The 14,143-nt window shown below is 36.2% G+C and overlaps 1 protein-coding gene across 5 annotated transcripts in view; it reads right to left on the bottom strand.

The window, feature by feature from the left end:
- The window catches only part of EPHA6 (EPH receptor A6), a 527,645-nt gene that overhangs the window by 239,626 nt on the left and 273,876 nt on the right, over positions 1-14,143 (bottom strand). For all 5 annotated transcript variants that reach the window (XR_010072880.1, XM_063348777.1, XM_063348795.1 and 2 more), the window contains exons 4-5: positions 12,077-12,232; positions 2,859-3,194 (exon numbers count right to left, since the gene is read on the bottom strand). Coding sequence is in view for 4 of the 5 variants with exons in the window: in XM_063348777.1 (XP_063204847.1) it covers positions 2,859-3,194; positions 12,077-12,232 (492 nt within the window). In the remaining variant the exon portion in view is untranslated. The remainder of the gene's footprint in view (positions 1-2,858; positions 3,195-12,076; positions 12,233-14,143) is intronic.

The following is a 14,143-nucleotide window of genomic DNA, read 5'->3' on the forward strand; positions in this document are numbered from 1 at the left end:
TCCCATAAACCTTCAAAAAGAAAGGGCCACTAGAGGGAAGTAAATCCAATATACTCAAAGAAAATAATATGCTAGCTCCTCAGCTACTGTAAATTATTGCAGCTAACAGAATGGTCTGGATTTACAACAGCTGAAGATACTGTTCTGTATTCTTAACAGAAGCAGCAATTTATGTATTTATAAAGGGGTCTAGTGCTTCACGCAACTTCATACTCATCAACAAACAACATATACCATTAAGCCAATAAAACTGCATGTATGAAAAGATTACATATAAAAAGGTAGTATGAATATGGGATAAATACGTTGCATAGATATAATTTATTATAGATCTAGATCTTTCCTATTAGACACATATCAAATGTGAAAAATTATTTTAAATCAGTATGTTTGGACTTCTGGTAATGCAGTCCTTGTACACATTAAGATATTTTTCATTTGTTGTCACATCATGCATATAATCTTGAATCTTTGTTTTATATGAACATGCGCACAAACCTGCAATACCATGCAAGAAGTACTGTCCATTTTAGTATGATGAAAATTATATGGGAAGATTGTAACAGTGAGTTTACTGTTTGGTGGTATAGATAGAAAAAGAAATGCAATATAAAGTTGATTATTTAGTATTTCTGGTAAACATGGCAAAAGCAAAACTATAAATTGTTTACTAATAGCTGGCTAACAATAAAAATAAAAAAGGTAACTAATCCTTTTATCTGAGAGCTTCAATGTGACATATAAACATTAATATAATCTCTGCAATGCTCTGAAGCTTTAGTTCTACAGCTTTCTATTATGAGGTTAGATACCCTAGCTTTCTCCGTATCACTTCTTATTTACAACTAAAAGTAACTCACAAAAAATGTTTATTGTCCTGTCAATACAGGAAAACTCCATTAATTTTCTTTGATATTTCATATCACGTTATCATTGTCTTTTACTTCTAAATATATAGTTACCATGCTTATGATTTTATACAACTACACAGTTTGTAAGCCTATAAAAATGGTTTTATCTTTATAACTACATTTTATAGATGCCTCCATTTCATTTATTACAATGCTTTCTCTTGCAAAGCTGTCTTTTTATATCCAAATAAACTGACAGATAGTCTGGAAATCTGGTCTTAAATTCTCTGAAGCCCTTCCAACAGCATTTTTAGTAATGGAAGAAATATTATAGGGTATGCAAGAAGCCTGCTCTCTAGAGTTTACTGTCCATGTGTCACAAATTACCACAACACTGGTCTCTTCCCTGTTTTGAGTAAACTGCAGTGAAAGTTTATATTCTTAAGCCAGAAACAGACAACAGCAAAAGACATAATATTTTTTAAAAGCCCACCACTTAAATACACATCACAACCTGTGTTCTAACAGCTGTTAGACAGTTTAAAAACAAACCATATCTCTGGTGACCTCCACCTGTGCATGCTTGGTGACTTGCATTTAGTACCACATAACAAAACACCTAAAAATAAGTGTACGTAGGGATAGTTTCTGGCACCATGCTTCCTTCCTTTAATGAGAAAGGAGAAGAGAGATACAGGTTTGCAAAATGATACATAGCCTAAGAGCTTGAGGCAATTCTCAGTGCAAGGCATATATCATTAGGCATCTTATATAATTAGCTCTTCTGTTAGCATCATCCCATGAACTGTTCTTGTGCTTTTTCTAATCAATTTTCATGAATATTATTAGTATTACCATCATTGTCATTATCATCATCATCATCACAGCAAGCTGTTAATTTTTCTGTGCCCAAAGGCAAACAAGTCATTACTTACTCATCAACAAAACTACTTGTCCCAGATACACAGGTAAGCAGATTATTGCTAGACTGATCAGCGAAAGAACTCAGGGCCTTCCTACAACTGGAACATAACAGGATCCTCCTGAACATTAGCACATTTACTAAATACTTTCATATTATCAAAGGTCTTCTACACAAAACCATCGTTTTGCCAGTTCAGTTCCTGTTAAACACTTCAGCTACAGTTGCAATGTCACTGCACAGTAGGTGAAAACAATTTCTGGAACAAATGTCAGCAAGGGACAATTTTGAAATAACCTTCTCATGTACAGTAACACAAGCCAGAAGATAACACTGCTATATAGGTTGCTTTGTTGGTAACCTATGATGCTGTTTCCTGGCATAGTTAGTATTTCTAAAGATGGAAGAGGAAAAAGTTACAGAAATAAATAAAAATATAGAGCTCTCTTAGTCTCCCATGTTTCTTATAAAGGTTGGCCTTGGACATGAATTTGAACTGAAATCAGGGAAGAAAAAGTTCAAAAACAATAATGCAAAGTGGATAATTAAAGGAACAAAAAAATCTATTAGGATACTTCACCTAAGGAAATGGCTCGTACAGATGTTGAAGTATCTTACAGGGAAGCATGCTGCATTAGTACTATGAAACATAGATAGCAAAGGAAGTAAGTTCGCTTTCACTTTACCTTTGAATTGTGAAATTGCAGTAGATAGCCTGTGGTGTTTTACTCTTTCAAAATGAAAATAATTTTCCAAGGAAAGTCTTGGAAAAGCACCAGACATAGACTCCAGTTCTGATGAACCACTGATACAGTTAGTCTTAGGTAGCTAAAGCTTGCACTTAATTTTAAGCAGGAAGATATGTTTTTGTGCCCTCTGTAATGGGGTCAAGGGCCAACTGCCAAAAGCATTTAATGCCCTCATCAGCAGAAGCTGGAAGTCCTCACCAAAAGCACTTAAAAATGTGTAACAATCTGCAAGACATCCTAACTTGCTGACCCAGACTTCCAAAAAACAAAATGATCCCCCTAACAAGTGCATAGATGACAGGGGCGCAGTAACAGACGTGCAGTGCTGGGACTTACCATCTTGGTCTGTGGTAACCGTGATAGCTGTGAATTGCTTGGGAGAGAAACTCAGCTCCGAGACCCCATTCGTGGCTTCTATTTCGAAGGTGTAGTTCACGTGCGACACGAAGTCCAGCACTGTCACAGAGGAGTTGATGAGACCTGTGTGCCTGGGGATGAAGCGGATACCTCCCCCACAAATCTCACACTGGCTGGTGTCCGACCCACATTTCTTACAGATGACACTGTATGTAAGATCTTTTCTTCCTCCGGTATCACTCGGGGGGCTCCACTCCAGCATGAGAGCTGTTTCATTAATGTTAAAAATCACATTTCTTGGAGCAGAAGGCGGCCCTGCAGAGAAGGAGGGGGAACCCTGTTAAGCAACAGTTGTAAATTTTGAAGAAAAAAAAAAATAATACTAGTCTTAAGGCAATTATTTGCAAATAGATGCTATAAGAGTTACATTTCAATAACAAATTCAATGGAAAAATTATCTAAATACTTACAATCCTTGAAAATTAAGCAGGAATAATAAATAGGTGAGATCATAAAAAGCGGAATAATCTAAATGAATTAGAATTAATTCAGAAATTATTTAAGGCAACGTAAAAACGACTTGGGCATGTCAAAGCTAGACTTGATAACACAAATTTGCACTAAATATCTCTTGATCTTGTGGGATACTGGGGTAGAGCTTTAACCACAAAATGTATTTCCTTATTTTATGTCTAGTAATGTGGGCTTTTCTGACACTTACAATCTTTGATGTTTTCTAAGACTTAAATTGAATAATAAATAAATAACAGCTTTGGAATAACTACGAGAGGTAAAATTGTGTCTATTAGTTCTGCAGTGCCAGATATTTTTTCTATCCTTCACTGCTTATCCCCAGGGATTTCTTTGCTGCTGTTCATTAACAGAGTTAGGTGGCGACAGGCCAAGACTATTAGGCACGAGAGACAGTGTACAAGTTTTTTCTTTCCCACCTGGCACCTCATCAGCATCAGTGTAACAGTGAAGACATCAACCTTGCAAGCTAAAGATCTAAAAGAATGGCTGCAAAGCAGGAGAAAAAAAAGTCTTGAAGACTGCGGGGAGGGATGCAAAGATAGTAGCAGCAGGCAGAATATAGGAAAGGTTTCAGACAGCAAGCAGGTGGCAAAGCTCTCTGTGTACTGTCAGATGAAACACGAGTGACCCATTTCCCATGGATCCCCCAACAGTCAAGGTATGTCCAACAAATTTTAAGCTGTTATGCTGGCTTACTGTGTAGGATCACATGTAAATCATATGAAGCTTCCTATATCAGCTTACACTGTCTGATGAAAGAAGTTTACCACCTAATGATTTTTCAGATAGGAATTAGCGAAGGGGTGAAGGGAAGGCAGAAATTATTAAAGGAAGTCTGAATAATATTATCTCCATTTCTTATTATATTCTTCTTCTTCCACTCAAAATATTTCAACCAAACACTTACGGACACATGGTTTTCAAAAGCAATTTATATAGAGACCCAAAATATGCCCATAAAAATTATGTAAGAAACACAGATTTGGCAAAATGCAAGGCCCTATACTCCAGGTTTTGATATATGTAAAATGAATGTGGTAAACTCAGCCAGCGATTTCTAGGTTTTTTTCATCTGAATGAGTTGAATAAGCTTTATATTCCCAGCTCTCAACAAAAAGTCACAGTGCTCATAGATTGCTTAGCCCATTGTTAGCAGAACTTTGAAAACTTTCAGCTTGCTTTGCAGCTTTTCATGATTTATACAACCTGCCAGCAAGACCTAAGTATAAAGTTCTGATTGAGATACTATTCAAACTTCAAGTGAGCTTTTAATTACTTCAGGGCCTCTCAAGCAGACTGAAAGACTATATGAAACATGTGCAAATGGCATCTGCTAATTGTTACACAGAGTGTATTTCACCCAACAAATTGAGTGGCACAGTAAATCTGACAGAGTCAGATAATTAAAATATCATAAACTCCTTTATAAAAACTGTAAGACAATGAGAGAAGAACTCAACAAACAAACAAAAATATTTATCAACACTCGTAAATTTCAACAAATTCCAACAACTGGTAGGGTGAGGGAAAGACCTTGTGGCCAAAGTATGGTCAGATCTTTGCATTAGGAAGGAAAACAAAATATCAAAGCTCCTCCTAACATTTCATATATGAATCAGGATCTCAAATCTCAGCCCCCCCCCCCAAATAATTAAACATATACTACATTTTTCTAATAATTCGATTCCATTACTTCTTGTTTTCCTTAAGATCTGCAATTACTACACCACTGATATGCCGATTGGATTTTCAAACTTTTATCTATTTATTTGATTGAACAAAATATAGTGATTAAGAAAATCAAGCGCATGAGCGGTTCTGAAATATGCACCTACAACTGAAATAAATCCATTTTTTCAAGTTCTTAATACTTGAAGATAACCCTGAATACTAAAATGGACTATAACATAAAACATGACTATATCTTATATTTTACTAATAAACTATATAGTAGTAAAGGTCTATACAGTTGTATCTACACATAGTAGCAAGAATGAATACTAACATTAATGCAGGAAAGAGGTAATAACAGTTGCAGAAAAAAAGTCACTATCCAGCAACATTTATAATTTTTAAGTAATGTTATTTGTTTACTTATGTGGCATAAAAGTGGGTATAAAAGCTGGAATGCTGGCAAAGAGAAAAAAGTTTGTATAGAGGAGGGATAAGTTTGTATGGAGTATGTGGGAGGGATAATGTGAACTAATAGATGTTAAAGTTTTCTGTGAATTTTAGTTGAACATTTGAGCTGCCTTTTTCTTTCTGGCATGTATTTGAAACTTTAAATAACTGAGATTATGTTTTCATTAAAATGTTTTTTGCCCTAAAGTAAATGATGACTTAGCTGCTGGATTGATAATGAAAATATCTGGAGGTGTTACATCGCTTTGCATTTTTTTAGTGGACAAGAAAGTTCAAAATATTTTGAATGTGTGAGTATTTATTTGTATATCTATCTGTGCAGAGTTCATAGTTAGCAGCCCAAAAGCCCCTGACAGTAAAGAACAGTTATTTTTCAGTGTATCAAGGAATCATTTAGCTGAACAGTATGTGGCTCATTTGTACTGGAGATCAATATTTCTGGAACCAGTCAGATGAAAATTATTTTTGTGATTTGCAATTTTTACAGTCACAGAGAATATTTTGAGTATTTCCTTCCCCGTCTTTGTCTGTGACCTTGTGATAAATCTAACACTGAAGCATTTGAAATACTGTAAGTATTTATAAATGCAGCTTGTTAACAAAAGCTAATTATATTGATACATCATTTTCCAATGTTGTGGAAAACAGAGACAAAGTACAGCCTTGAAGATGCTGATGTGGTCCAAAAGCCCCTTAGAGTGTCTCAGATTTACAAATCTCTAAACTTTGCATTAAAATTACTGTGAGGTTGATGGTTCTAGCTACTCTGGAAAACAGTCCTGAGACCGGCGGAAGATAAAAATAGCACATATTACTTTGGCTTCAGTTCTTATTATTTACGTGCAGAAATCAGGAATAATTAATGTGTCCTCTAAAAACATGCTGTGAGAATTAAATAACGACTGGTCTTAACAAATTCCCACTGTTAAAACCAATGAGGAGTTTTAGGAATATGCAGGATGAGCCTTAATCGCACTTACATATGTGCATAACTTTAAGCGGATGAATAATCTCCTTGAAATAATTGGCAATACTCATGCTCTTAAAACTAAGCATGTGTGTAATTGTTCAAAGGATTTGAGCCAATGTTTTAAAACTGGCTTAAATTTAACCTTACATAAACTATAGATATTATGACAATGGGTCACCATAGCTCAGATTTTTTAATGTTACTTCAATTTTGTCAGGCCAAAACAGGAATTAATATGAATCCTGGAAATAGGAGAGTCTTGTCTGGCTTTGTCAGTTTTAATTTTCTATGAGATTTTTGTTATACTATATGTAGATGCCATTAGAAGAAGAACCGATACATAAACCAGTACATAAAATATACTTTTTTAAAGTTTATTTTTTATTTGTACTAGAGAGTGAAGGTTGTTGTATTCATGATTTGGGACTTAGTCCTCAATTGTAAGAGAAAACATGAATTATTGTACATTCACATTTCAATGAATAGGGAGAACATTATCAATTATGTTAGGGATGTCTGAAAGTATATGACTGTCCGCCTGCAAATACTGAAAAAAACCTCAGACACCCTTCATACTCGAGGCCCCTCATGCCAATTTGCATGACGATTAAATAGCTTTTTAATTGCTGTTAAATTATGCCAGTTAAACTGTGATTTCATGCAAATATTAAGCTGTAATGACATGCAGTGAATCATTTACTAAGATTTAGAACTTGGAACAAAGAGAGACAATTAATTCTAATCCTCAGATTCAGCTAAATTATGTGTCACTGGGCTTTTATGAATGTGGCCTGATTGCTTTGTTATCATTTATAAATTATACAAAGATTATTTGACACATTGCAAAAACTTGGCAGCAATAACCCTTCTGCAGACATCTGTGTGCAAAGCTCTCAGGGATTTCCTTATATTGATTTTTAAGGAAAACAAGAATATTGGTGAAAATTATGGATCATTTCCTCACAGCAAAATTCATGACTTTGGATTTTATGCAAAAGAGTTCAGACAGATGAGCAGTAAAAAAAATGCAGCTCTTCTGCTTCTTAGATAAAACACAGCCTGAGTGTGAGCAATGTCTTGTGCTTCATTTACAAATTATAAGAATTATTTCTATGGTCTCTATGGATTAGATGCAGAGATATCTTCTGGAGAATCAGGCCCGCTCTGACAGAAACAGAGCTGAGTTTATGCCTCATGCAGTGCTTCGCACCTCGTCTTGCTTTGCGTATCCTCTCCCTCTGTGAAGGTGAAGTGCATTTTGCCCTTTATGGAAGGAGAGAGGAGCAAATCTAAAGCTGCGAAAGTCTAGTGAGGGCACGCAGTATTTTAAACACTACACAGTGACGACTGTCTGGAAAAGCCTGTTATTTTTTAAGTGAGAACTGTCCTTTACCAACTACTGGACTCTTCCAAATGTATGTTATTTGACTACTGAATTTACAGTGGAAGGGCAAAAATTAACCATCGTCTTCTGAGAATACTCAGAATCAGCATCTGGCTATGCCTCTTGAGTTCGTAATAGCTTTTTTATATACATACACATAGCATAAATAAGTATTGTCATTTGGTGTAGAATGCTGTCTTACAGTTTTTTTCTTTTCAGAATCACTTATTCTTTTTTCTGTGGGGCAAGCAGGAAGAATGGAAGCCAATGACTGCAAACCAATAGTCCAAGTCTGTGTGCAATGATAAATTGTAAAAAAGTATATGTATAAAAACAACAATAGAGGCCTGTAGAGTAGAAGGCTTCAAGCACGTTGCTTGATTTTGCTGCAGTGTTGACTCTTAAAAATCGAGGACACAGTTTGTGGCAGAGGTTACCGAACAAAGCACAAGTTTGTTGGGTTCAAAATTGTTTAAGCATACCATGAAAAGAGACGCATTCAGACTCAGACACCCAATATAAGCCTGCCTGCCTTTGACCTTGAAAAGATGGATCAATTTATCCAATTACATTACAGTGGGAAATGTTAGAGTTTATGCACAGAGCAATCAGACAGGGGATTAGATATGATACTATTTGTTGCTCACTGTGTATGCAGAGAGATCACTGATAGAGTACTCACATATGGCAAAGAAATACAATAAGGAGAAAGACTAGCAGCAAGAGATTGATAACAAGTGCCAATCAAATGGAAAAAGGCTAGAAGAAAGAGATTAACAATATATCCTAATGTAATTTTCTTTCCTCTTATTAAAATTAGAATTCTATTATGCTTTTCTGCAAAGTGCAGGCCCTTCTTTTACAAAATACAGTTACATGAAGCAAAAATGGGAACTGTACAACTGTACAAAAGCATACAGTACGCACTTTTACAGAATTAATGAAATTAGATTTGAAGCTCATCTTGAAAAAAGTGGATGCCTGAAGCTAAACTCTTAAATTCATAGTCTCTTAAATCAAGGTCCTTATTTTCCATAATACTGCGTATGCAAGTTTTCCACTACTGAGGAAAAATTCTGGAGTGAGGAATACTGTCTGACACTATACAGGAATGACAAGAGAGAGAGAATAAAATGACTACCTATCTTAGGTATTGCTTTGCAGGACTTGGGGAAGCAAATAAAGTAGGTATGAATACAGCTGGTTTAAAATGTTTGAATATGAAGAAATTTGTAAAGGAAATCTACTATTCATTCTGTGTTAGATTAAAGAACAACTCTCATTCAAAAAGTCACAAGAAAACATTCTAATCTCTTATGTCACATCTCACATATTAGGATACAAATTTACAAATTAACATAAAAAATGCAAATCTGCCCCAAAAGTGGTTATGCAGAAAAGGCATTTTCTTACTGCACAGACTTTTCTCTGTGTTTAGTCAAACTGGCTCTCCCCGCCACGCTCCCCCTCCCCCCCCCCCCCAACTTTTCAACTCCTTTTATTGCAGTAAAGCATGACAGTTTGGAAGGAACAATCTAAACTCTACTCTGTCTCATATCTGTATCTGTGTTTATTAAATTTAAATTAGCCACATCTGCACAGACCCACCGAAGGCAGTGAGGTTGTATTTATGACAGAAACATAATTTTAATAAGTGAGAACATAATTTGAAAGCAGTGGGGCTAAAGATATCACTTAGGGAATAATTTGGCCTGCAGACTCTTCATTACTGATGACGTTCCAAGAAGATAGGAAGGCAGCCTGCCTGTCAAGAATCTCTGTGTCATTTGCAGAGCTGACAATTAGTGAAATAATCATCATTGTAGGTATAAGATGAATATATCTACTGTTACAGTCAACGCAGTACTGATACCTTGCAGTCTAGGCTGAATGAGAGGCAATGCATGCTGGCACTGAACCAAGAGCAAGGTAGAAACTACAATGCGGTTCACTGTCTCCTTTATTATTTCTTATTTCTCCCAAGTAGGGGTGATGTGGGGTACCGGTACCTCTGTTGTGGGTGATTTCTTCCCTGTCTCCACTCACTCGGTTGCTTTGGCTGACATCCTTAGCAGGAACGGAGAAGTCTGGCAGCAAGTCTTCCCTGACAGTTGTCAGCCAAAGCAGCTCTCAGCACCCTGCTTTTGTTGGGAAAGCACTGGGGTGTTGTAGGTACCTGCTCCCCGATGCCACTGGGCTCTCATGCTCCTCCCTATCTTATCAATACTAATGAGTAGAAGGGCTTAAAATTGTGCCCTGAAAGATAATTATGGAAACATAAAGCCATATATAAGTATTTTTTTCAGAGAAGAACTGTCTTTTGGAGATGAAAAATCAATGACATAAATAATATGGAACCACATCTGCATAATGCATGAGTGAAACCATCTTTCTAAGCATATAACTGTCAAGAGTGCCTGGGATATGTTAGTTCTGTGGGTACGTTTTTAATAGGCTGCGCTTGGGGCACTCATTTGAGTAGAATTATTTGTAATCACCATTTTCCTGTGGGAAGTCTGGAACAACATTGTTTATTCCCTCACATATTTTGTGCAAAAAGATAGGTCTATGTGCCCTGCTCCAGAGTGAGCTGACAGCAGATTGTGTGCGTTGGATGAGGGTGCCATTCTGACACCTGTGTCCCTTAGTCGGCTAGAGGCTGGGATTTATCCTTCCCATCTGAAAACTTTCTGCTAAGTGCCTTGGGCCTGAGGAATGCCATTTTTGGTGAACCATCACTCCCATTTAGTGGATGGACAATGTCTTGGTCTCTATGTAACAACCTCACGATTACAGAGTACCCACGACTTTTTAAATCACCTCCAAACTACCTGATATATTCCAAATTTGCCCAGTACAGTACCATTAGGAGAGACTAGCATGAGCACAGGAAGTAGTTAAATTCTGCTACTGTCAGCTCAGTCATTTTTTCATGGTGCTGCCTTACGCAGTGTAAAGATACCAAAATTATGACTATACACTGATGGTTACTGCAGCAGTACTTCGTTTTCATGGTTTTATCTCTTAAGCTTTTTGTATACCTTGTCTGTTAAAATACTTCATGCATTTTACATTTTTTTTTTCAAATTCTCTTAATAAGAGAACTGTGGCAAAAAACGTACTTAAATCAAATCCTTCACCAAAAGAGCTAACGAAATGCTACACAGAAAACTAGGTATCTTAGAAAATTTGCAAACAGATTTTAATTGTCTTTATTAAATAACAGGACTTTATATGTAAATATAGTATTTCACCCACAGATTTTTAACTGCTGCTGCTTGTTCCCACTTTTGAGATTAAGCAGATATAGTTGCTTAATGATCAATAAATGAATCACAGTGAGTAATGAACCATGTATGAAAAATCTATGAGAAATATTTTATCAAGTGAAAAGAAAATTTATGCTTTGTTTCTAGACATGAGAACATTGATCAAAGTAATAAAAATCTCTTGGCAGTCAGACTTTCTTCCCCTAGATTGTTGGGCATCAGTTTTGTCTTAATGACAAATTTACATTAGTCAAAATTGCAAAATGTTGTATTTTTAAAATTACCGAAAAATCTAAAGAATTTTCATTATCACAGTTGCATAGGAGGGAATAGCTCTCTGTCAAAAGAAGATGATATGCAAGAGAGTTTAATTATATCTCCTTCTGATTGGATCCATCATTTTTCCTTTTTTTAAATTATTTTCTTGTCTTTTTTAGAGAGTTAATTTCTATTGGATTGTCTTGAGATGATATTTGTCTTATAATTTTCATTTAAATCTGGAGACACAGCAGAGTATGTCATAGCAGTTTTTTTCTTTAGTGACTCCTCATTTTTTTGAAAGTTTTTGTACAGGCATATTTTCATGTATTTAAAATACATACTGGTAGTTAAAACTCAACATTGTTATCTATATGACAATGATTACACACTTTATATTATCTCTCAGACTTACAAGTTAAAAAGTCACCAAATTAAGAAACATGCCAGTATTTTTAGAGATATTTAGACTAAAAACAAATACGATGTTTAAATTTTGATTTTAAAAATCTCTTTTGGTTATCTTGAATGGGATTTTTCGCAAAATGTACAAACTTATGTCATCTTTTTTAAAAGACAAAAATAAATAAATGAGGCACAGAAGAAGAGAATTGCAGACATTGGTACTGATCAGACTTACGGGTACATGCCATAGTCGGTGGGTCCTTCTCAGCTCTGAAGTAACCTTTCTCACACTGACAGACAGAAGTTGCTTCTACATAAGTCAAACTGTGTGGAGGGCACTTGGAGCACTTTACATTTCCAGCAAATGCTTTATAGAATCCAGGCCTGCAAGCTGCAAAACGACAAAATAAGTTTCAATAATAGAAGCAAGATTTGGTCATAAGTAAAATCTGTTCCATGCAGGTATAATGCAGCTTCTTTCCTTTCCAGCCTAGATATATATGCTATTTTGATCCTACAATTCTTCACAGCTTTTATTTTGGTATATGGACTTAAAATATATCTATATCTATATATCTGTTCTTGGTATACAATGGGAAATCATTAAAAGAGACAGCTTCCAAATTTACAGACAGTCCTCACTGCTGCTTGAAATTGTTATCTAGACAACTTCACTAATATCACTAAACAAAAACACATTACCTATGTTTTATGTAGGTTCCATCTGTTAATATGAAAGAGTGAGATAATTTCTTATCACCAAAGCTATTTAAAAGGTTTCCTGCTTTAAGTAATGGAGACTTGCAATACTTAACATGTTTACACTCACAACACCTTGATGAGACAAGGATGACATTCCTATATATTTCTAGATGGATCTGATTTGCCTACAATCCCCTGAGAAGCCTCTGACAGAATGCCCAGGCTCTGACAGCTGGGTCCTCTGCACCCTGTTGGCCCGAGAGGCTGGGAGGTGCTGCTATAACCACCTTCAGAGATATAGGAAGGAGATGCCGATACCCTCTAGCACAAACTATCACAAGCCTGAGGCTAATCTTAATTGTGTCAGGAAACAAGCTGGATAGCAGCTGCGCTGGGGATGGGGCATATTGTTATGATGAGGGCTCACCATGCCCCAAGTTACTTGGGGCAGGGGTCCCTGCTGTTCTTAACCACAGCACAATCTTACATGCCTTTTCGCTGGCCTTTAAAGAAGAAACAATTTGTTAAAATAAATCTTACACTAAATCTGCCAGGCTTGCATTCTGAAATACTATTTTAAAACTATCCTCAGACTTCATGACATATCTTTAAACAGAGATTTATTTCTTTCTCCTGCCAGCTGCCGCTTTTACACATGCCAGCATGTATTGCACTTAACTGTCTTCTGGCTTCCCAATCCGAAAACAGAACTGAAACAAATGAAAGAGCAACTCGAACATGTATACACTGTACAGACTCATATTCCTTCTGACCCCTCCAGTAGTATGATGGAAACCATTGCTATAAATACCATTTTGAAAATCCACGTGGCTTTCTCTCATTTTGACATATTCAAGACTATTTTCTTTAAATCGCTAGAGAAATTAGGCAGTACTTCCTTCTCTCATAATAAGACAAAATAACAATATTAAAATTAGGTGTTCTTTAAAAAGTACACAAAAGTATGCATTTTATGGATTTGCTATCAGTTCACATTGAGTTATTAAAAAGTATTAACTCATAGATAACATATACACAGATCAGTTTTGCTTCTGATTCCAAAGGATTTGCTTGATGTAAAAGCAGTTTCATTAGTAGCTGAGGCAAAAGGAATGAGAAGATGGGACTGAAAAAGATAATAGTTGATTGCCTATCAGAATCCAAGAGTCAATTTTTCAAATGTAATTTTAAGAGCTTAATTTTGACCCAACAATTTCAGCAGTTCTCCTCCCAGCGTGCTGTTCTGACTGCTGAATAGACATTAGGGAGGAATCCTGCCCTGCTGTCGCTGACAGCAGAAAAAAAAGAGTATTTCTGGTGTTAGAGATAAGAGGGGTGGAAACAGCAGTGATTTTCCCCGTGAAAGAAGGCTACTGGTCTGATACAATTGTGATTATAGCAAGTGGTAATTTTCGACTGATTGGAGAGACAGCAGGTTTGGTGCATGTAAGAAGGCAGCATTGTAGATACATGCCGTAGGCACTGACTCCTCTTAGCTTTGCTGGAAGGAAGGGGAAGAGGAGCTAAGGCAAAATCAGGGAAGGGGGAAGCTTGCCTGCTCCTTTCTTCTCTTCTTTTCGCATGCCTAAATCCTGCCCTG

This window comes from Chroicocephalus ridibundus, chromosome 1 (assembly GCF_963924245.1).
Source record: "Chroicocephalus ridibundus chromosome 1, bChrRid1.1, whole genome shotgun sequence".
NCBI classification, from domain to species: Eukaryota; Metazoa; Chordata; class Aves; order Charadriiformes; family Laridae; genus Chroicocephalus; species Chroicocephalus ridibundus.